Source organism: Rissa tridactyla, chromosome 2 (genome assembly GCF_028500815.1).
Source record: "Rissa tridactyla isolate bRisTri1 chromosome 2, bRisTri1.patW.cur.20221130, whole genome shotgun sequence".
Classification (NCBI taxonomy): Eukaryota; Metazoa; Chordata; class Aves; order Charadriiformes; family Laridae; genus Rissa; species Rissa tridactyla.
Window position 1 is genome coordinate 132,457,975 of NC_071467.1, and position 22,352 is coordinate 132,480,326.

Consider the following 22,352-nt stretch of genomic DNA (forward strand, 5'->3'; position numbering starts at 1 on the left):
ATCTTTCAAGTATCCATCTTCTAGCCAGAAGAGATGCTGTTGAAAAAAGGTGTGTCTCAAACTAAACTGCAGGCATTCCGTTATCATGGAGTAGTATTCACATTTGTCAGGATAGCTATGCTACGTGACCCTAAACCAACCTATTTTCTTAAGGCCTGCAGCAAGTAAGAAATGAGAAGAAAAGCCAGAGCTACAAAATTACCATAGAAAAGGTCAAAGTAGAAACAAACAGAACTGGTGACACTAAGTCTGTAATCAACACTTTATTCAAATGGCAAGGCTGTCTCGCAGCCTGACACTCGTACGTACCAAAAGATTTCAAAAGTTTTATTGCAGCTTGAAAAAAAACCAAACCCATCTCATGTGCTAGGTCCCACATGTAAAATCATATTACTTATAGCGGGTGAAGAGATTTTGAAGAGACCGCAATTTTTTTTAATCAAGAGACTTCTGTTTTCAGAAATCCAAAGAGGTTAGCAATTTGAGGATTTAAGAAGTACACTTCAGGTTGCATGGACTCTGGAGCAGGAAAACTGGGCAAAAATTTATTCTAATATACATGACACAGCATGACACAAACCATCAGGTTAGTCTTCTGAGCTCTATTGCATGTTTAACATTAATTCAAATTAAAGTTAACCTTTTATTAACAGTGAAAGACTGCAATCGGTATTTGGAAGCATCCCACAAAATTGCTAAACTGTTAATTTTCATTGACAAAAAAGAAGTTATTATTCTTCTGTGGTTTCTGTAATGAAAATATTTATAACATTAACCAAAAATTCTGCATAAAAAACCCTATTTTTAACAAAGGTTTTTCTATCATTGGTTATACACACATTACATAAATTAAAAAATCATTATCATTTAACGAAAAAAGGATGAAGCACCTCACATGCTAAAAAACCATATACCATATAAAAAACTAATTGGTTTAAGGACGGAAAACCAAGTCTACTATCAGAGGTGGATCTGCCAAGGTGGTATCTTCTATCCACCGTGGACTGTATTGTTGTACCTGAAGGCTCACCAATTCCCCTGCTGCTGGCTTCTTGCCCATTACATACTGCATTTTTACATTCTTCATCCAGCTTCAATAATTCCTCTACAGAATACTAGTCTGCTGACAGCACTGTCCAAGAGCAACACCCAGAGGCTAAATATATTGCTACAGCAACTCTGCACACTTTGACATGTTTCTTTATGAGAAGAAAGGAAAACCTTCATAAAGATAAGCAACGATTTCCTGTAAAAATAAAGAGCTGACAGATCTCTTTCACTGGTAACGTTAACAGCAATGTGTTGCAGGCAAACAAACCTGCTCAAGAAAATCACACCTTTATAGCTATTGTCAGCATTGTTTTAGAACAGATGATATACACACACACTTATGTAGAGCAAATAAGCAGTTTTTGCAAATGCGTGTGTATAGTATTATGGTTGGCAGCAGCACTGCAAAGGAACACCTAAAAGGGTGCCCGCTCTCTAGAAAGCAAATAGCATTTTTCAAATGCAGAAAGACAGAAAAGAGGCAGGCTGCTCTCCATTTCCTTTACACCAGTTATCAAAGCAGTACGTACCTTTTTTTTTTTCTCTTACATCTTGAAAGCAGTTGCTGTAGGAACAACTTGTCTATGCAGAAGCAAAAAACATCCAGCAAAAAGGTAATGCCCTAGAGCATCTTTAAGAGGAACATGTTATCTGGAATCCCAGCAAGAAGAGGGATAGAAAACTGAACACAAAAAGAAGTTACTAAAGCTTAATCTTAAAGGTCTCTGGCATGTAACAAGACTATTCTCTGTAAATTTAAAGCCTACATAACGGACAAAGAAAAAAGGCTGACAAAGAACACAGACAGTAACATCACACTTATACCCCCCAAACACTTATTTAGAATAAAATGTACTTAAACACAGTGAAGATCGTGTAATCACAAAACATAACTGCACCTACCAAACCTCTTATATTTTGACATTTCAGATAAGGGCATTGATTTCAAAACCAAACAAAAACAGAAGTCTCAATCAAACACCTGATAGAAAAGTTCCTTGTCTATTGAGTAGGATTTGCTCCGTTCTCCTCAGTTAATGGCACTTTTTTTTCATCTGTCTCCTGAGAATCGTGTTCTTCTCGTGGCTCATGCTCTTCACCTGGTTGTGGTGAAAATGGAGTTGCATCAATTGTGAGGAAGCAATCATCCCTCAGCACCTGCTCAGCTGTCAGTCTGTTACAGCAGAACAAATTCAGGAGAAGAGATTTAACTTTATCATCCTACAAACAGAGGGAGAAGGATTTCATCAGTAAGCAAAGTAAATTCAATTACAAATAACAACCAACTATTTGATGAACACATCTGGTTAAGTCCTTAGGGCCCAAAGCTCTTAGAAAACATTGTACCATAGCATTCGCAATGGTCAGCAACACTTGACAGTCATAATGCTCATTAACAACAATATAAAAGCAAGCATTCAGCACCAGGTCTGTGACACTGGTGCCAGCAGATTTCACAAAAGAGTATGAGTTATTATATTTTAAAATATCAATTCACTGAACTACTATAAATTAGAGAAATACTGAAGTTGATCTTTCTACTAAGAAGGAACAGAAAAAGTGCCATTCACCTTCTGCAACTTCATCTTTTAACTTTTGTCATACTGTTTTATTTCTCTACAAGAGCACAGGAAAAAAAAAAGAAAACCCAAGTAACAGGCTCTAAATCAACAGCAGCTATTTTGCTATTAACTCATCACTTACACTTAGGCTCTCTGGATTTATCAGAAGGGATTACGTGCCTAAACGCTTAGCACATTAACAGCGCTAGACTCCATACACAAAACATAAAAACACAGCTGCTACACATACGCATAAACATCAGCTGTTGAGGGAGGAAAAGCACACAATGGATTTGGACAAGGGGCAAGAAAGACCATCTCAAATGCTGATCTAGAGATCTAGGTTACCAAAACTCAATGGGAAGAGAATTTTTCTGTAAGAAGGCTTGCTTGTTCACAGTCTCCTAGCCAGCAACACCTCTGACGAGGGTCAATAAAACAGCAAAGCACAAGACACCAGAACACCTCTCACCTACTCCCATTTCATCCAGACAGAAGAATCAATGTAATGCAGAGGAATGTACACAAGCAGTCAAAAACTTGGAAGACAGAAACAAGCGGACAATTTCCAACTCTTCCACTAATTACCAGAGTGACTCTTGAGAATTAGCCACTCCCCAGATAGTCTGAAATCTGGGTGAAGAGACGAGATCTGAAAACTGTTGCTCTTATAAGCATAAGGGATTGTTAAATATTTATAAAACATTTAAAATGCTAAAAGAAAATTCTCAGTTAAGAAGATCCAAACATGTGCAATGAAATGCAGGAGTGAACCATGACTATACACTTCCTCTGCAAAATTAAAAGTGAAGAAAGTCTGAGCATTTCAAGTGCTTGAGAAGCTTTGTACTTGTATATTCGCATTTCATGATACTATGAACTGTCTGTCAATAATAAATATCCCCTTCTCGCCACCTTCTTGCACTAAGGAAACTGAAAATTGATTCCATGAGGAATACTGCTGTAGGACAATATTTCATGGTGTGTACTCCATTTCATTGTCTTTGCTCTTTTTTTTTTTTAATATGCAAAACTGGATGCTGCAACAAAATGAACACTGAACCTTGACATAGCTAAACGAGTGACTAAAGAGCTGATGTCTAAACTTAGCTTTTCCTCAACAGTTACCTAACATTAATATCCCTGTTTTAAAGCTTAACATTATTTTCCCATGACAATTTTACATTTTCTGAAAACAACAAAAATTTTACTAGTTGCAAGCGTGCAATTCCTCTGGGCAGAAGACTGAGATGGAAGGGAAATTACCAGTCTATCAAGAGCCTGCAGATGGGCATGGAGATTAATTCTGAATAAGCTGATTATAGATAAAGCACTTAAAAGCAAAATAGATTTTCCCCAAGAACTGGGACAAGGATTAACAGCCAGAGGTCTAAAAGATTCCCCAAGAAACAGATGAAAAATATTTATTAGTATTGCATTTCATAGTAAAACCCTCACGTGCACTGCAGGCAGCACAGATTGTTTTCCAGTGGACATTGGTGGTTGGTGCACGTGCATTGCACATGCATCCAGGATGAATCCTTAAAAACTGCCAACAATGATATACTGATTAGAATTGTATCACCTGACAAGGTCACAATCAAATGCTGCTTCTTTCATCAGGGAGAGAAAATTAAAGAAACTTGCTCTTATTAAAAGCTATAAAAATGAGTTGTTAGCATCAATAATGACAATAACGGCTAAATTAATTAGCTGTCATTAATTGTCTTGAGATAAAGGCAGCTGTTTGCACTCCAGAAAATACCTGCTACAGAAGAACACAGAAGTATAATACCCTGAAAATGGCCATTTAAACTTTGAGCTGGATACTTCAGACCTTATTTGCAAAACACTATCACAGCAGAAATTTTATGGAAAACAGAAGTGAACCAACTCCTATTTTTAATGTCCCAAGAAATCTTTTCTATTTCCTTGAACTAAGTTTCCATTATGCATGAGAGAAAGTTAGGTTTTTCAGTATCTAAGGATTATTATGCATGATCCTGAATGACACACTGGGCAGATGGTTCTGTGCAAGTTTTGTGGAATACATTTAAAAACCCCTAGTTAGCCTTAACAGCGGGTCATGAAGCACTGAATCTTCTTTCCTATAGTACTCTACATTTCATGCAATTCATTTAATTTTTCATAAGAAAGCAAGCAACTATAATGAGCAATAAGAAATACTATTTACAGGATCACCTCCCTGCTCAAGTGCCACATGCTTTATTCTTTTATTTTCCACGGTAGCGTCACACTGGAAATAATTTTGCAGACGAATTTGGTAGTCAGTGCTGTGCTTTATCAGCAATGCTTTCATCACTGGAGAACATTGTTGAAATTAAGTTATTAAGAGACATAATGTAGAGGATAGGAGTCATCTAATAAAACAAGATTATTTACAGTACACTGTTATGCACTGATACACAAGCTACCCTGCCTAGACACTGGAACCACCACAGCTATGTTAGTCTGGTACTGTATCATGACAATTTCTTAACCTAAACACAGTAAACAGGATACGCTAAAGCTCATGAACACAACTCCAGTAATCTAGCCCGGTGCTTTAATAGTTATCTCCACAAAAACAGGCAAATCATCAATACGCAAGTATAACCAATAAAGAGGGATTTATTATTTGGGTTTCTTTTTTCTTTTGACAAAACAACCCAAATTTATCTGACCAACAGCAACTCCACTGCTTTGTTTTCTACTTTTCCATTTAAAGTATTTTCTACTTTTCTGGAAAACGTGGGGATTAACCTCCAACTCTTCCCTACATTCCTTAGACAATTCTATCCATAACCTAAGATTTCACTTATAAGCTAAACAGTCACCTGCTTGCAGGTTTTTAAATAACAGCATAAGGCTTGATTTAAGGAGTTTCATGGCCTTCTCAAATCTAGATAAAGCAGTAAGATCTCACTTAAAGTAAGAGAACAGAATAAGCATGATATGAGAAGTGGTCTATACAGATTAAAAAGCACAAGGGCAATTCACCCAAGGGAGATGGGAAGTACACAGGACAAGAACAGAGCACTCAGTGATGAGACAGAAGTAAAGCAAAAAGTATGAAGCAGAAACTAGTCTGAAAAGGCTAATGATTTGAGAAAGGTCCATAAACCTCCCAGTGAATTTCTTTAAACTACATAGGGTGGCAAGTCTTTTGTTATTCCAACTTTTATAAGGAGGAAAAGAAATCTCCTGTAGCAAAGGTACCAGAGTTTGAAAGCAGGCAACAAAAGAGGTCTTAACTCCTGTCCAGAAGGCTGAAAGCTCATGGGAAAGAGAATTACACAAGAAAATATACCCAAGGTAAGACAAGTGCTCAGGTAACCAAGGCACACAGACACAAGACCATAAAATGATCTGCTTATGATTAACATCCAAGAAATGGATAAGTTAGCAAAGAATCGACTTCAAAGTTGGAGACCTAAGTTGGGAAACACTGAAGGCACACAGGTCTACTTCTTATTCTCAAAGAGTCACTGAGACACTGGGCAAGGATAAGCTTCAAAAAAAGGACTGAAAATAGAGTTCAAGGTGACAACAGTCGCTGGCACAGAGCAGACACAGAACAGCAGTTGAGAGAAGAATGAAAGCAGCAACACAAATTTGTATAATGCAGGGCCCACCTCTGTCTGTGTATTTGTTCCTGAGGCGTAGAAATGTCTGTTTCACACATACAAAAAACAACCCCAAAGAATAAAGGGCACCATACACTTTTACAACTGCATTTAAGTTATTAAAATGGAATTTTGCTGTGAAATCATTATGTAAGAAGACAGATTAATAAAGTCAACTTCCCCGACTTCAGAAAAGATGGATTCCTAACCCAAATACCTCCTTTGAAGCTGAATCTCCATGACTTATTCCCCAAGTTTGTAACTTGGTGTCACTCAATTAAGAGTTATCTAAAGAAGTTGCTTCTCCTGAGGTTGGAGTTAAATATTAAGGGAACTCTGGGGTTTTTTACCTTCTCAAACATAATTTTATTTGTGCATGCTATTTAGCATTATCCAAATGATCAATTAAAAACATCTTCTCAACCCAGCACATACAATGAAATGTCTGAATTTAAAAAAAAAATAATAATCAATTAACCACCTCTAAACAAGAGCAGTCTAATCTTCATCATCTGACAACAGACATACCATGACAACTGCATCCACCTCAGGTGTTCCATCTTCTTTGATGCCAAACTCCTGGTTTTGAACGCAAAGCTGTAAATGAAAAGATACATAATGCCTAACACTGGTGGATTTTTTTTTCCCCCCTTTATTTTAACAAAACGAAACATCAAGCAAGGATATTCCAGGTTTCAAGTGAAAATGGTCTGTTATGGGAAAATGGTAGGGAAGAGCTTTTTTCCTAGTTTCACAGTAGGGTAAAACATGCAAAGCATTCAAGTTCCCCTTAAACAGAAACAAGGAGAAAAAAAAATTAGCATCAGAAGAAACTTTCAGAGGTCAAAAGAAATAGACTTTTGAAAATATGACTCAAAGTCCGTGCCCAAGCTGTACATTTAATTATATAATCCTCTTTAAGAAATGCTGAGGGGCAAGTGCACTCTAACAGACAAATGTGAACCCTGTACCCATACACAAAGTAAAACTTCCCCAGTCTTTACTATTGCCTAAAAGCACGCCAGATTACAGCATTTTTCAAAACCCTGCCTGCACATTAAGCTGAAAATGCCTCTATCCTGAACAATTACATAGACAGCAAAAGGAAGCATGTGTTTAGTCAGTGCTGGGCTCTTGTGACACAGATCAGCTGAGAACTTGGAAAAACACTGTCTCAATTTTAGAAGCGGCACTGCTGTTTAATGAGGGAAAACATAATTTCAGATGCCAAACATGAAACCGGCAACTGTTGAACATAATACTAACACTTAATCTAGAATTTTCCATCAAATGATCAATACAACACCAAGTCCAAACTGAAGATTAGTTACATGTGGCTTAGTCTGAAATTCAGCTGGCAAACTTGGATGAGGTTTCAGAAGAATGCTGATCTTTGCTGTATCTTAGATATTCCCTTCAAACAGAGCCAGCCATTTGTAAAACTCTGTTTATCTTTTTTTTCCCCCCACTTTTTTTTTTATTCACTTGTAAAAGTCTTTTTCTCTAGAACAGCTGTAGATCTGAATAGCAGTACTGAAAGTGTTCTAACTAAACCGTACCACATTAATGAATTATAAATACCTGCGATTACTTCTCCCAAGTAAATAATGACAGGACCAGAGGAAATGGTCTAAAGTTGCAGCAGGGGAGATTTAGATTAGATATTAGGAAGAATTACTTTACTGAAAGAGTGGTCAGGCACTGGAACAGCCTGCCCAGGGAGGTGGTTGAGTCACCATCCCTAGAGGTGTTTAAGAAACGTCTAGATGTGGCACTTCAGGGCATGCTCTAGTGGCAGAGATTGTAGGTTGTTTGGTTGGACTCAATGATCTCAAAGGTCCTTTCCAACCATGAAGATTCTATGATTCTATGATACTAAGCTACACTTTAGTTCATCTATTTCAGTAGAAAAATTGCTTATTTTTAAGCAACTGCTTCGTAAATCGGGAATAAAACATAATGAAGAGTGACTTTTATATAAACCAGCTTCATCTTCTCAGCACAGGTAACTGATAGTGGCTACCTATCAACTTGCAGATTAGTTCTCTTCTAAGAAGTGTTTTTAAGATGCTGCGGCACAGAAGGGATTACTGAAGCCATCACTGTGTAGCTGATGGAACTGCTTCCCAGGAAGATGCCCATGTACCTTGAACTCCAAGTGGTACTCAGTGAACCAGTTCCAATACATCAAGTGCTCATGCAAAATCACTGCCTGGGAACATCAGCACTTGCTGGGTAGTTTGCTGTTTTTCAAGTTTGAGACATTTGTAGTTTTCCCATTCAGAACACGACACTGACACCCGGAGTTCGGGAGGTAGCAATACAGTGCGAGAAGACAAAAAGGAGATGGAGGAGGAGATGCTGTGCAACATACCACCGAACACAGGGAAGTAGATTGCTTTCTCCTCCCTGGCATAACATGCACTACAAAACAAAACACTTATCTAAGCACTACTGCCAGCAACAAAACATATGACAGTCCCATCCTTGCCTTCATCTTCCCTCTCTTTTGATTTGGGTAATTCCTCAGGGGCAAGGTCACAAAAAAAGAAGAAAAAAGGCTCAGAAGAAATTAACAGGAACTGCAGCAATAACTGAAAATCCACAGCATGAAGAAAAAAAAAATCTGTATTTTTTGTTCATATTACTATAAAATTACATTGTCTATTTTACAGAAAAATGCACTGTCTTCTGCCCAAAATAGTAACTTCCATTTGTTCCACGCTTACCACTCAGTTGAAAACACCAATGCTTATTCCGCCAAAATAGTTCAAAGCAGGAGCTGGAGATAACAATTACTGCTCTTTATAAGCCTGCTACAGTTCCATAATGTTACGAGAAACTCTCCCACAAGCCATAACGTACCCAGAACAGAAGGCAGCCGTAAGCATACATGTCAGAGGCTGGAGAAGCTGGCTGTCCCATTTTCAGTTCAGGAGAAACTAAGCTCAGGGTACTAACAACCATAGTGTTTGCAGCAGCACGTTGTTCCTACAGGGGAAAAAAAAAGTATACCCATAATTTCAAGGAAGACCAACAGCACACTGAAACAGATATATCTCCCTCTCCCTTTTAATGGGCTAGACAACTTTACCATAGAGTTCTGTGCTGACCCCATCTGAAATGTAAAATCCTCCTTTACTGAGCAAAAAAAGTGGTGTGTAAAGCAAAAAAAAAGAGATAACGTCACCCATCTATCATCTGTAACTGTAACAGAAGAATAGGGATGGCAGATTTTACTCCATACCAGAACTATTAAAGCTCATAAGGTGGTAAAGAATACAAACTGCAAAACTTCTCAAACTAGAAAAAAAAAATCACAAATATTAAAAGACATTCAGCACTATTTTGGACAACTTTAGTTCTAAAGTTCAGTTCTGACAGCTTTCCTATTTTTTTCTTCTCTGCCTTTCTGGTCTTTACCTGAAACTAGCTGCTTCCTCCCTCCTGTTTCCAGCGTATTTTAGGACACACTATGTCAAAATAGAAGCTAGACCCTGAGTTTCTACCCCCTTCATGACAGCAGTCGGTCAGCATCAGCTATAGCCAGACTGGAGAAGACTAGTCTCCAGATTGCCAAGCATACTCAGTAACACATCAGTTACCAGCTCCGTTCATGCATTTGTGACTGCGCAGAAAGCACAAGCACTGCGCAGTACCGACACCCCTATAGAGAAGGCACAAACTGGACCCAGCGTGTGGAACGTGGGTGAAACTTTCCTGATCGATCACACATGAGCTGCTCATTTGGGCACAGCCCACACCTGCAGGGAGGAGTAACAAGAGGGACAGTCCCCCTCAGCTCTTGTAGTTTTCACAGTGACATCATCTGTACTAAGTATTACCTTTCAGAAAATTCAGCTGTCAAAAATTTTAAAGCATCTCTCTTTAGCATGTTGAAAATTGAAATTTATTTCAAGAGAAGCACACCTTGCTGCCCAAGCATTTGACAGTCTTCATGAGATTAACAGATAATGCATTCCAAAACAAAAATAAGGGTTCTCAATAAAGTTTACTTTTATTTGTATTATGTTTATTATATTAACATAATGACATATTATTATAATAAATATTACTATTAAAAAATGTAAATAAGCATGAGGCAGACTTCTAGCACAAAAATGTTTTGGCTCAAACAACTTGAGTTTAGAAAGTCAAAACGTGACTACAGAAGAGATACCATCACTGGAGACTTCGCTATGTAAACACAATGAATAGTAAGAAAATAGGTTGTGTTCTTAAAGAATATTAGATTTTACCCTACTATAGGAACTATATACCCTACTATAGGAACTTACATTACTATAGGAACTGAGGACTAAATCAGAAGTACATATAAATGCAGGTATATGTAGGCAACCTGTAAAATCCTGTTAGTTTACCAAATACTGTGACAGACACATACTAGAACCCCATTTTGTATCACACAGAAAGGCAAAGACTTCCCATAAGCTTGACTAGCCCTTCTTCAAATATGAGTTCTTACTCTCACCTCTGATGATGGCGATTACCATCAAATATACAAGACAGACAGCCAACAAACTACTGCAAATTCTCTTATTTGTTCCACTGTTTTGCTTAACGAGCGCCCACACTGAGTAATTCTTTTTTCCCCATCCAAGATTAGACTGTGTTTAGAAAACTTTCAGTATGACTCAAACTGCCCTACCCTATTCAGAATATGAAAACGGGAGCCTCACTGCTAAGTGCTATGTTTATCAATAAATCTTACTTTGCAAACACAGTTGTGCTTTGCTATATAATTCTGACTAAAAGTCACTAAAGGAATTTTTTTTTTTTACCTCTGATTTTGTGAAATCAAAATCTCCAACAATTCCTTGTTTTCGATTCACAGCAAAAACATTATTTCCATGTAGAGATCCATGTACTAGATTAGCTCCATGCAACGTTTGCAGACCTTGGGCCACTCCTTTCATCACTTGTAATGCCTCCTAATGATTTAATTTGTGTGTTTATTACAAAGATAGATATGGAAAATACAAAGCACATTTTCAAGTAAGTTTTTATCCAGAACTAAGACTTCTTTTTTAAGGTTTGTACACATTCGAAGTTCATGCCAATTCCGTTTTATGAAGTATGGATTAATTCCCAGTAAGTAAGATTATTATGACTTGCACAGCCAGGCATAAAAAAATAAAATTAATGAAAAAAAATTTTAAAAAAATTTTAAAAAACCAGTCATCAATTAACAAATCACTAACATGAAAAGATATAGGGGGGGAAAAAAAAAAAACAACCCAAAAAACCATTCAACTTGGACTTTTACAAGTAGGTCCAAGTCAGCAAACAGAAGCTCTAAATCATTGAATAGAACCAGAGAAATGACTGCATTGTCTGCTAGCTACTGCCAGGGATGACAATCTGAACTGCCTATACACTGTGTGAGGATGAGGGAAAAGAAAAGGAGGGGGATGAGGAGGGGGAGGACAGAAAAAAAACAATTGCACAAGAGTCCTCTAAAACTTCAATACAGAAATGCCTGCCTCTGAACATCTAACATGTTCAACTCCAGTACTTTTAAAATGAACTAGTAATACAGCTGAGGCATTAATTTCAACGAAAGAAAAAAGTGTAACGAAGCAAAATCTCTTTTAAAAGTTGCAAACTACTGCCTGACCAGATGCTAAGAATGTCAGTCAAGCTATCCTGTGCAACTTTGTACAGTCAATGTCAGCCACCAAAGGGAGTACACTGGTGAAACACTATCAGCACTGTAACATACAGCAAAACAATAAGATTTCAGTTTAAAAACATACAAAATAGAATGCTGATAGTCTAAGTAGTTATACTTACTTCTAAAGTTAAAGGTGTAACAGCCTGCAAAGCCCCCAAACTTGATCCTGGGTAGTATGGGACCATTAAATACACCAAAGGATCAGACTTCAACAACAAAAAAAAAAAAAGAAAGAAAGGACAATTAGATTGTTTCAAATATCAGAAATATTGGGAAGTTTAACATGCACTGGATATGTGATAAATTGATTCATTATGTTTACTAAGTAGACAGTTTATCTAAACTCAGAAATGAAATATTTTTTTGATTCGGTGCTCCAACTTGGCATGTAAAGCTTTAAGGCACAACTGCAACTAAACCAGAAATCAAGATAATGAATTTGAATCTTGCCTTGCAGAAAAGAAGAAACAACAGTTGTAATAATCCAGATTTCTCCTTCTGCTGATCCCAAGCTCTGTGATATTTGGCAACTCTTTCTATCACTTTGGCTTCTGATCTTACATCTACGGAGTATCCCTTAAAAACAAAAGAGATACCCAAGCCATTACCCCTAATGCCTGTAACATTACTGCATTAAACTTTTTTTTTTTTTAGATTAAAGAAATGCATATTGTTAGATGCCATCGAATAACTTCCTCTTCTACTTAACACAAAACTCAATTCCAACTGTCATAGATTGTTCCCATATTTTCTTATTAACTTTTAGGAAGTCTGTACCAACAAAACAGGGAGCGTGTCTCAAATTTGCTATTTAAATAAGCCAAGTCAAAAGCAAGAAGAGTATTTACAACTATGCCTCTCATAATAGTACATCCCCTGGTTTCCCAATTGCTAGCAGATTGGTAGAGAAGCAGAGCAGTTGTTCTTGAAATTTCTCAGTGAAATGATGAGGAAGACAAGCCAGCATCTGCAGAAAGAGACAGGAGTAATGAACAGGAAAAAAGGCCCACCAGATACCAGAAAGAACAGACAGTAAAGGGGAAGCACTGTTCACTACAGCAGTCCTCAAAAGAAGTGAAAAAACATCAATAAGCAGTATGGAAGCAATCCAGAAGTAAAACAATGCTTCATGTTCTACAGGCCCCCACAAAAAAATCTGTCATCAGAAAAGGGCTGTTAAACACAGGGATGTGAAAGGAACAGCAGAGTTCATTCAGAATCAGCACGTTAACAAGCCAAGGCCTCACCTGCAGCACTAACTCACAGCCAGTGCCAACATTACCTTTAAAAGAACCTTCTGGCCCTGAATTTCTGAACACACTAAAGGTCGCTTCGAGCTCAGTTCCTTCATGGGCTCTGCATCCAAAAGGTCTCGCTCCAGGCTGCGTGTCAGAAGTCCACCAGAGTTCTGAAGCACATGGACACACCAATATCCAGAGTAAGTGCACGGCATTTAAAAGCTGTTAAGGTTCAGAGGCTTTGACTACCTCTCCTTCTTCCTCAATCAACTTAGCAAAGCAAAAAACCAGCGGGACATGTTAAAAAGTTCCAGCATCTGTTACCAAGAGGCTGGCCATGATGAGGCACCTAATCAAACCCCTTCCTTGAATATTCCCCAGAAGAGGGCGAGAAGGAGGAAGACCACAACAAACAATGCTAAGGGTATACAACTCCCAAACGGACAGAGAGCGTGCAGAGCACTGTTGGTGTAGAGCCTTGATAGTGCCTGAAACAACAACTGACAGTGCATTCAGATACAATCTCTGCTTACCACATAGTTCAGAATTCCTGCTTCTGGATAAAGAAGTGGTAACTCAGGGAACCATTTCTGTACCAAATACGTCAGCTTCTCCTAAATGAAGGAAACAAGGCCCACAGCTTCAAGTCACTATTTTCTGACACATATAAATATACGCTGACATTTTCAATATATACCCAGGACATTCAAATGTACACTGACCACGACTGTACCTCCTTCAACAACACCATTCAAAATAGCACTGCCATTTGCTTTAACAAGGGGGAAGGGGGACCAACACACACACACTCGCACACAAAATGAATGCAGCAGATCAAAAGGGAAAGATTTTTGAAAGCTCTGAGGGTGGGTAGTGTTAAGGCCCCAAACAGCTCACGCAGTATCATGGAAAACATTCACCTTTTCTACAAGAGGCTTTAGTAGGACTAAACAAAGGAAAACAACTTCACTACGGGTAAGTGGAGGAAGGTAGAAATCAAGTAGTAACACAGACCAGGCCAGCATCTCATGCATCTCCAGAACCCACACAGCTGTAATGTAACTATTACACACAAATGCTACATCGGCAGAGGTAGGTGCATCACCACCACAAATCCTGGTGCCCTTCTACTCGCTCGCAAGGGAATGGTTTTCGATTCTTCCCTCCATATAGAGGGCTTAGAGAAAGAGTGTTCTAAGATAACTTCGAGAAAGTCATCCGCCACTTCAGGATAAAAGCCTGTTTTAACCAAGTCATAAGGAAACAGTTCCCCTTCTTGCAAGAACTACAGTCTTTTTTCCTGCAACTGAGCTTACACTTTCACCTGCAGCTCTTACGGGTTGAGAACTACAGCTCGGATTTTTTTCTCACGTCACCTCCTTATGGAGCAGTGAAGAGAGGGAAGATCTGAAGAAACTATGTTCCAATAGAGATAAAATTGATCAGCCTCCATGCTTTCTCCCATAGCTTTCACCAAAAAAGGGTGAACATTCAACGCTATAAAAATCATATTTTTTTTATTTTACCCAGAGCACAAATTAAAGCAACTGAAATTCAGATGTACCTCATACAGGTTTTTTTAGTTGCCTAAGTAGTTTAATACTTACATATTCTTCTCGTTCCTTGGATATTTCCTGAAGAACCCTATTTCGCAGATGAGCAATTTCCTCTTTTATTCCCATCATTTCAAACTCACTGTAATCATCAGACTGCATTAAGAATAACAAAGTCAGTGTGCTATTCTCATTCTGCTATTATACCAAACAACAGTAACCTACTGCATCAGGATTAAAAAACAGCTTCCATGTCACAGTTCTAGAGTTGAACACATTCTTAAATGCATATTTTACTCAGTCTCCTTCCTGGAAACCCAAAAGAATCTCTTAAAACCTAATCACCAAGAAAGATGTTCCCTTTATTTATGTGACAGACCAAATGTTCCAGCCCTTTGCCTACTTGTTTCCTAAGTCAAAGAGCTTTTTTTTTTTTGTTTTTTAATTAGCTGATCACATATAATCATAACAGCACCATCATCCATCTACCAGCAATGCCAGGTTCCACAACTCATTCACTTTTTTTCTCCCATAAAAGGCATTTTCCTCATGTCACCTCATTATTCAAGAACCCTTTTCCCAATGGGTTTCATTAGTGTGTCTCATTTTAAATCCCTCTTGGAAGCTTACTGCCCCTTTACAATGCTTACAGAGACACATATGCAGGTTCTTTTTTTCCTTAAGCATCACCAGAATAATTAAATGTGTGATCAAACAGCACTGAAGCTGGGGTAATATTTACATTCTTTGGACTCTTCTGAGGGGTAGTGGGGAACCCTGATAATTAGAAGAGACATTGACTTCTGTCACCACAAGGGGAGGCACACACATTATTAACAAAGTAAAATCTTAAAGTAATCACACAATCAGCACAGTAAGAAGAGCTGGACAAAATTGTTCACGCTGTGAAAAGTGACCGTCACCAGAGGGACATAGTTAAAAGCCCAGTGCCATAGCTGGGAACCGAAACAGAAAAGTGGCTAAGTACCAACTTCTTTTTTTTTTTTTTCTTTAACCCACCCAGGATTATTCTCAGGCACCTGTAAAACTTCCACAGTTAAAGGCAAAATTCAGATCACAAGATCTGAAACTATTCTATACAGTTATCATTTACTCAGAATAGAAAAAATTAATATTTCTAAACCAATTTAAAAAACAACAGACAAAACCACCAATACTGTAACATTTCCATACTTCCTCAAAGTTGTTCTTTTCAACCAGCTTCCACCTTAACTGGGCCTTTAAACTTTTCACGGTTTTCTTAATTGATAATAAGTTGTTAATATCAGGTCTTCTATTCAGCCATTCCTCAGCCTGCTTTTTGAACTAGGAGGAAAAGGGGGAAAAAAAAGAAAAAAAAATAATCAGAAAGCGTTCAAGCATTCTATTTTAATATGCTTCAGTCCAATACATTAGAGAAACTGCCTGAAGCCTATCTGAATTCAGCTTTTCAGGGTTTTTCCCCAAAGAAGAGGGATTTTATTGTGTTTCATTTTAATTACATTAACAACCTTCTGGAAAACCAACATTCTACTTAAAAGCTCAATCCCCTTAAGTTACATGCTGCTTGTAATGAATCCAGAGATTCCAGCTTCCACTGCTTTATTTTTTAAAAAAGTATCTTTGTATCTAACTGAAATGAAGAATTGGCTGAGGTAATGCACAACTGCAGTTCTCAAGCTTTAACCCAACCGATGTCTCATCACTAATATACTCCTAGAATTTCCTTATAAAAAGATAAGAGGACATCTTTCAAAAAGAAGTTATGTCAGAAAGGGTTACTACTATAGATCAGTGTGGCAGAAATAAATAAGGCATAAACTCACCTCAACACTGGCCGAGTATCTGTTCTGTATGACATTGATCATACTTTGCTCCTGACAAATGTCATGTATAACTTTATTGTAAGCACTCATAATTATTCCCTTCTCTGCTTCATCAGGCTCCTGGATTGAATTACACAGAGGGAGATTAAAGATTGAGAGTCGTTCCTCATTTATACACAGCAACATTTAAGATGTAAAACTTTTACTGAGAAATTCCATTGTTAATGGCAAAAATAATTTCTCAGACTTTTCCCTCTCTTCTTAAAGAGATTCTAAAAGGGAAGTTAGCAAGTCTAAGAGTTCATCCAATAGTTCCAATAGAATAAAACTGACTGGCACTCCTATGCCGAAGTCCAATTTCATATTGCACATCCTACGAAAGAATTTTTTTAGGGATAGCATGGTTAAATAGATCTGAAGCATTAAAGCATGCAACCTTTCTTCTAAAAGAGTCACTGGTTCTACCACAAAGAGCAGTCACAAGCAGACTAAACTACTGGTTTGTTGTTACTATGATGCTACATTAGAGGACAGGTTCAACTTTTGCTGATATGACCATTCTCTGGCACAACAGAAACTGATTGCAGAGACAATGCAAGTACCTCAAAGAATTGGCAGAAGAGAATGGAGGAAATGCTTATCAGAAAAGGTAAATAACTGATAAAAAGGCTAATGCAAGCACAGAAAAAGATTACCAGTAAGGCAAGAACACTTGTCCCATGCAAAATTGAAGTGATGAAAAACTATTCATCTCTTAAGACTGCAAAAAGTAAATGTATCCATACACATTCACTTAGAGAGGCAATCCCATTATTTTAAACAGAAACTTAATTTTCATCACCTGTATTTTCAACACAAGCACCAAAACTCAGTACAGCTCAAAGAAAGCTTCTCTGCACATAGAGAGGGAAGAATCAGTTTCCCCAGTATTTCTTAGTTAAGCCAGTCATACACACAGCGAAACCCCTGTAACCTAAAGCTGTCCTCTGCCTGTTGCCTGGAAAACATTTTTTCTCTCTGAGGAGCAACCTGAGTGACTTTAACATATTTCCACAAAAAAAAAAAGACGCTGCTTTGTAGCAAATAAAATCATCTGATACATTAAGAAAAGCTTTAAACTGAAATCAAAGATAAATAAAATATACAGAAGTCATGACACAGTAGGCATGATAACTTACATTTAAGTCAGTATCCAGCTCTTCACAAATAGCCAGCTCAGCCTTTTTGAGAATTTCATCTGCGTTGCCAACCACTTCCTCTAAATCTGAAGATGCTTCTGACATCAGGTCAAAACACTTCAAAGAGGAAAAAAAAATAATCAGCCTTGGAATTGAAAGTAAGTAGTTAGCAAGCAGACAGCAAAAACAAACAAGAAATACAGAGTTATAGCACTACTGGAAATCTAATCAGGATTTGTGTCAGATCTCACCTTTAACTGCCTCCCCCTCAAGTGATATAGCGATTTCTGGAACTAACAGAGTTAAGATTCACCAGGCAAGATGAAAGTTGATTCTTGCCTTGATCAGGTTTTATTTTCCTAATCTCATTTTGATTTTTACCAAAAATGAATTTCACATCAAAAAAATCAACATGTTTGCTGCCCACACAGTGATACACAAGATGCTCAATACGGCAGTTTCACTATCAAGTGGGCTTTCCATTCCTACGTAGCACTACCTGAGATAAAGACACATCCTGGCATCTATTTCACAGTTTATCAAGCATGAAATAAGGTTAAAGATTTCACCAGGAAACCCTAAGTGTTTTCATATAAGTCAGAAATAACTTAGCTTCAAGATGTAAGATACAGAAGATGCCAGAGAAAAATCAGTAAGATCAGCTTATTACAACGAATGTTGTTTTCAGCAAGGTTTTGTTACTCATATCTGCAGAAGAAGAGATATTACATTGGCAACCAAAACTAAAATGAAAATATGGTCCTGTATTAAACATGCAAGATACACACTCATAATAGAAACCTGCAAACTTCACCTCGTTCATTTACCTATCAAGCATGTGTATGCCACTGAAGATTGAAAATACTTTATTGCTTTAACCTTAAAGGAACTAAAAATAAAAACTTTAATAGTACAAGTTCAAACAGTATGTCGCTCCCCAAAGCCTGGGGTTGCATATCAGAAAGAAGCCGTCTAGTCTCTGAAATTTCCATGTCTGTCATTGACCCATTTCCTTACTGTAGATTCCAATCAATGATAATTTAGATTCAGAAAGAAAGGAAGAAGAGTATCTACTTAAATTAAGGGGAAGGGAAACACTTCGAAGAAACATTTGCTTTACACAATTGCTCACAGGTTTTTTTTAAAAAAAGAGCTGTAAGTTAAATTGAAACAGAATAATTATATATCAAAACCTAAAATGTTTGAGATGGATAAATGACAATTTCTTCCTTGGTCTACCTACCAGTGCTTTACCAACTCATGCCAAAAGTCTACATTTTCTGTGTCTCTGAACTGTTTTTGGAAAAGTTCAGATTTGAAACAGGTAAATCAAAGTTCATCACTACACTAACAAACTTTAGTCACTTTTATACGTGCAGAATACCACCCTGAATTGTGCCCAGCAATCACAGAAACCCACCTGCAGGTTTGTTTGCCCCCTCTAATAACTGACATGATTATAAACATCTGCAAGTAATTATATTAATTAACATTATACTGCACATGACACATGCCAAGCCTACACTGCTGCTGCATTTATTGTCAAGTCAAGGAACATTGTTATTCCTAACAGCATCTGGCCACAGTAAATGCTCTGGGTACAGTGAAACCCAAGGACAGAAAACCTATTCGTTATGAAAAGGCACAATCCTCATGGACTAGGTACAGTTCACATGGGCAGGAAGGTTATGCTAACACAAACTCAAAACATTTACACACAAGTGCAACAAGAAAGCGATCAAGGAAGCTGGGCCTGCAGGAATGGAGGGAGAGCAGCTTACAGTCTTCTCAGGAAGATTAAGAGTCCTAAAATGAGCGAGAACATAAATATTAAGCACAGAGACAGGAAAGCTGCAAAGCTTCCTCCCTACTTTGCGCTTTCTTTACAAGCGGAACTCAGTGTATGGTAACCCACTTCCACCACTGATTTCCTTTTAAGACAAGTAACATGCACTCAACTGCTATGCTCCAAATCTCCTACAACTCAGACTGAGAGACACAGCATGGTCAGAATGGTATTCCAGAAAATATTGCAGGACACGCAAATAGAAGTGGACAATTTATTTGCACAAATTCCCTACATTCAGCATTTCAGTGAGACGGGAAAAAAAAGTATCTATTATATATGTCTACAATCTCTACCTAGATCATGTCGAGTCAGATTGGCTTCTTCTTTGCAGTGATCTTTCATCATCTCTTTCAGCAGCATCTATGAACTAGAACCTTTTAAAATCTGAAGTCTTTCTATCCAAAGGCCACTTGAAAGATCTGATTAAACCATTTCAGTCACACCATGAACAGACAGAGCACACCCATACAAAAGTTATACTTGCATAACACTACTGATCTTTCTGCAAAAGATGTCCTTTCATAAGAAAGCATAAACTCTGTCTCATCATAAAAGTACACTAAGAATAAAGGTAAATTAACACTTCATTCCTCAACACATTACCTTTCCACCTGTATTGAGGCACTGTCATTTGTACCACTGCTCATATGCACAATCTCCCTGACATAGGTACTTGTTCCTACTAATGCCTAGTCCTCACAAGCTCAGTGAGACAGCGACATACTTCATCTTTTCCACCAACAGGAAAGATTGACTGTTCACCTTACCTTTAAGATGCCACTGAACCAGTCAGCAAGAATTTGCAAAGCTGTGTCCGTATTATCTCTGACACAAATTAATTTCTTCACTTTAACACTCTTCCACTTAAAGAAGTGTTGAAATGCCTCCTCAGAGTCATCTGCTTCAGAACCTTGACCATACACCATCTCCAGAGAAGCAGACAGTTCCTGTGCATCAAGTGAACCAAACAAAAATAGGTTTGCAAACCAGAAGAATTTTGTGTGCAAGAAGACAGCGCACTATCTATAAAAATCAAGACATTCAACAGAAAAAGTTAGCACTAACTACTGGCATAAAACTATTTCCACTACAAAGGCCTCTTTCTATATCCAGTGAAATATATTTTATATTCCACTTTCCTCTCAGATCTCATGGCAGTATGTCTACCAGAAAAATGCAACGCAGAAAAGGACCTCACACAAAGATCATACAGTCTGATTTTTCCCTTCAAAACACGGAAGGAAAAGACACCACAAAAACCTTAACAGTTTATAAGAAGTCATGCGTATTCTAGTTTCTTCTTCCCTACGGATTGGGCTTTACAGTCCAACAGGACTTCAATGGGGTTCAATTTATAAATGCTCCTCATAGAACTACTCAAATTCAGAAAATTAAGTGAACTTGTACTAAGAAACAAGGTGAGCAGCCAGACACTCGAAGAATGCTTCTGGACTGATCCCTCCCTTCAAAAGTAACTGGTCAAATCTCTTCTGACACACCTTCATCATCACATTGATACCTAGATGGAACAGCAACTACCTACATGTCTGACACCTGAAGGCCCTCTGAAATGAGTTTTACAGTCCGGACACTTCTATTTTCATCTAAAAGCCAAGTATTCTGCAAGTACATGAAGCACAGGGTCCATCTCCTTTTGACTTGTACTGGAAAACAAACTAAAGTGCTACAAGTAAGGGAAAGTATGAGGCTAAAGTTCAGGGCAAACAGAAAACACTTTTAAACAAAGAGCAGCCTGTCAAATGACCTAAAGAACAAGTGGGGTCAGGGAGGAATGTATCAGTCAATTATCAGTGGAGACAACATCCTGACAGAAAGCAGTCTTCCTTGCACCTGGGTGGAAAGTCCCATGCTGAAAAAATACTTGAGAGCTACACTGGTGTTTGCAGGCAATTTGCTGTAGTTTGAAAAAGAAAATTCTCCCTGAACAGTGGAATTTGACTGAATGAACCTGTGTTTTTGTAATAAATAGCATCCTTCAGCTTTCAAAATCCATCACTTTACTTATCCACATAATTCTCGACAAGATTACTACAGAAACCCAGTGAAAGGCTGCTGACAGCTTACATACAGCGTTTCACTTTTTTTCTTCTCTCAGATCCCAGAACATTTGAGTTAAGTATCACAGGTCTTCCCAAAGAACACCTAGGTCATGTAGATACAGAACACCACCACAATACCTCTCTCTCGCCTCCTCTTCAGAGAGGTTTTCATCTTTGCCAGGAGCCTTTCAGACACTTGAAACAGGTCATATCAGCAACCAAACATAACTTTAAGTAAAACAGACTGTCTGACACTGACACCACAGGGCAGAACGTGGCAGCAATGAACTCCCCTTGCTGAGGACTGCAGGTACTTACTGCACAGGTGAGGAAGTGAGCTTGACCAATTTTATAGAACTACACACTATTTTACCACAACCAGGCCCCAACTTTAGAGACACAGTACAGCAAAAGTTCAAATGGGATCCACAAGCACAAGAATTTCCCCAAACAACTAACTAAATACAGTGATCATAAAAAAAAAACCCAAAAAAAAGAACCAACACCAAACAGTATTTTTTAAAATACTAAAACTAATTTCATAACAATAGTTACTATAATGAACAGCATTTACTTAGTATAACAGATTGTTTGAAACAGCAATTTTCCAACTCAGCCATGTGACATGAGCTTTGTACAAATATGCTTGTCTATAAGCAAATGCAAAAAGGAAGTTTCTGCTACATTTATGGAGGCTATTTAAATCACTCAGGTG

At 37.9% G+C, this 22,352-nt stretch overlaps 1 protein-coding gene across 1 annotated transcript in view; it reads right to left on the minus strand.

The window, feature by feature from the left end:
* Positions 1 to 864: 864 nt before the first annotated feature.
* STK31 (serine/threonine kinase 31) overlaps positions 865 to 22,352 on the minus strand; it is a 41,271-nt gene continuing 19,783 nt past the window's right edge. The window contains exons 11-23 of the mRNA XM_054191575.1: positions 20,345 to 20,524; positions 17,729 to 17,845; positions 16,551 to 16,670; positions 15,919 to 16,050; positions 14,779 to 14,880; positions 13,705 to 13,785; positions 13,216 to 13,341; positions 12,384 to 12,509; positions 12,053 to 12,139; positions 11,041 to 11,190; positions 9,104 to 9,229; positions 6,767 to 6,835; positions 865 to 2,271 (exon numbers count right to left, since the gene is read on the minus strand). Of these exons, the coding sequence (XP_054047550.1) occupies positions 2,053 to 2,271; positions 6,767 to 6,835; positions 9,104 to 9,229; positions 11,041 to 11,190; positions 12,053 to 12,139; positions 12,384 to 12,509; positions 13,216 to 13,341; positions 13,705 to 13,785; positions 14,779 to 14,880; positions 15,919 to 16,050; positions 16,551 to 16,670; positions 17,729 to 17,845; positions 20,345 to 20,524 (1,635 nt within the window). The 3' untranslated portion in view covers positions 865 to 2,052. The remainder of the gene's footprint in view (positions 2,272 to 6,766; positions 6,836 to 9,103; positions 9,230 to 11,040; positions 11,191 to 12,052; positions 12,140 to 12,383; positions 12,510 to 13,215; positions 13,342 to 13,704; positions 13,786 to 14,778; positions 14,881 to 15,918; positions 16,051 to 16,550; positions 16,671 to 17,728; positions 17,846 to 20,344; positions 20,525 to 22,352) is intronic.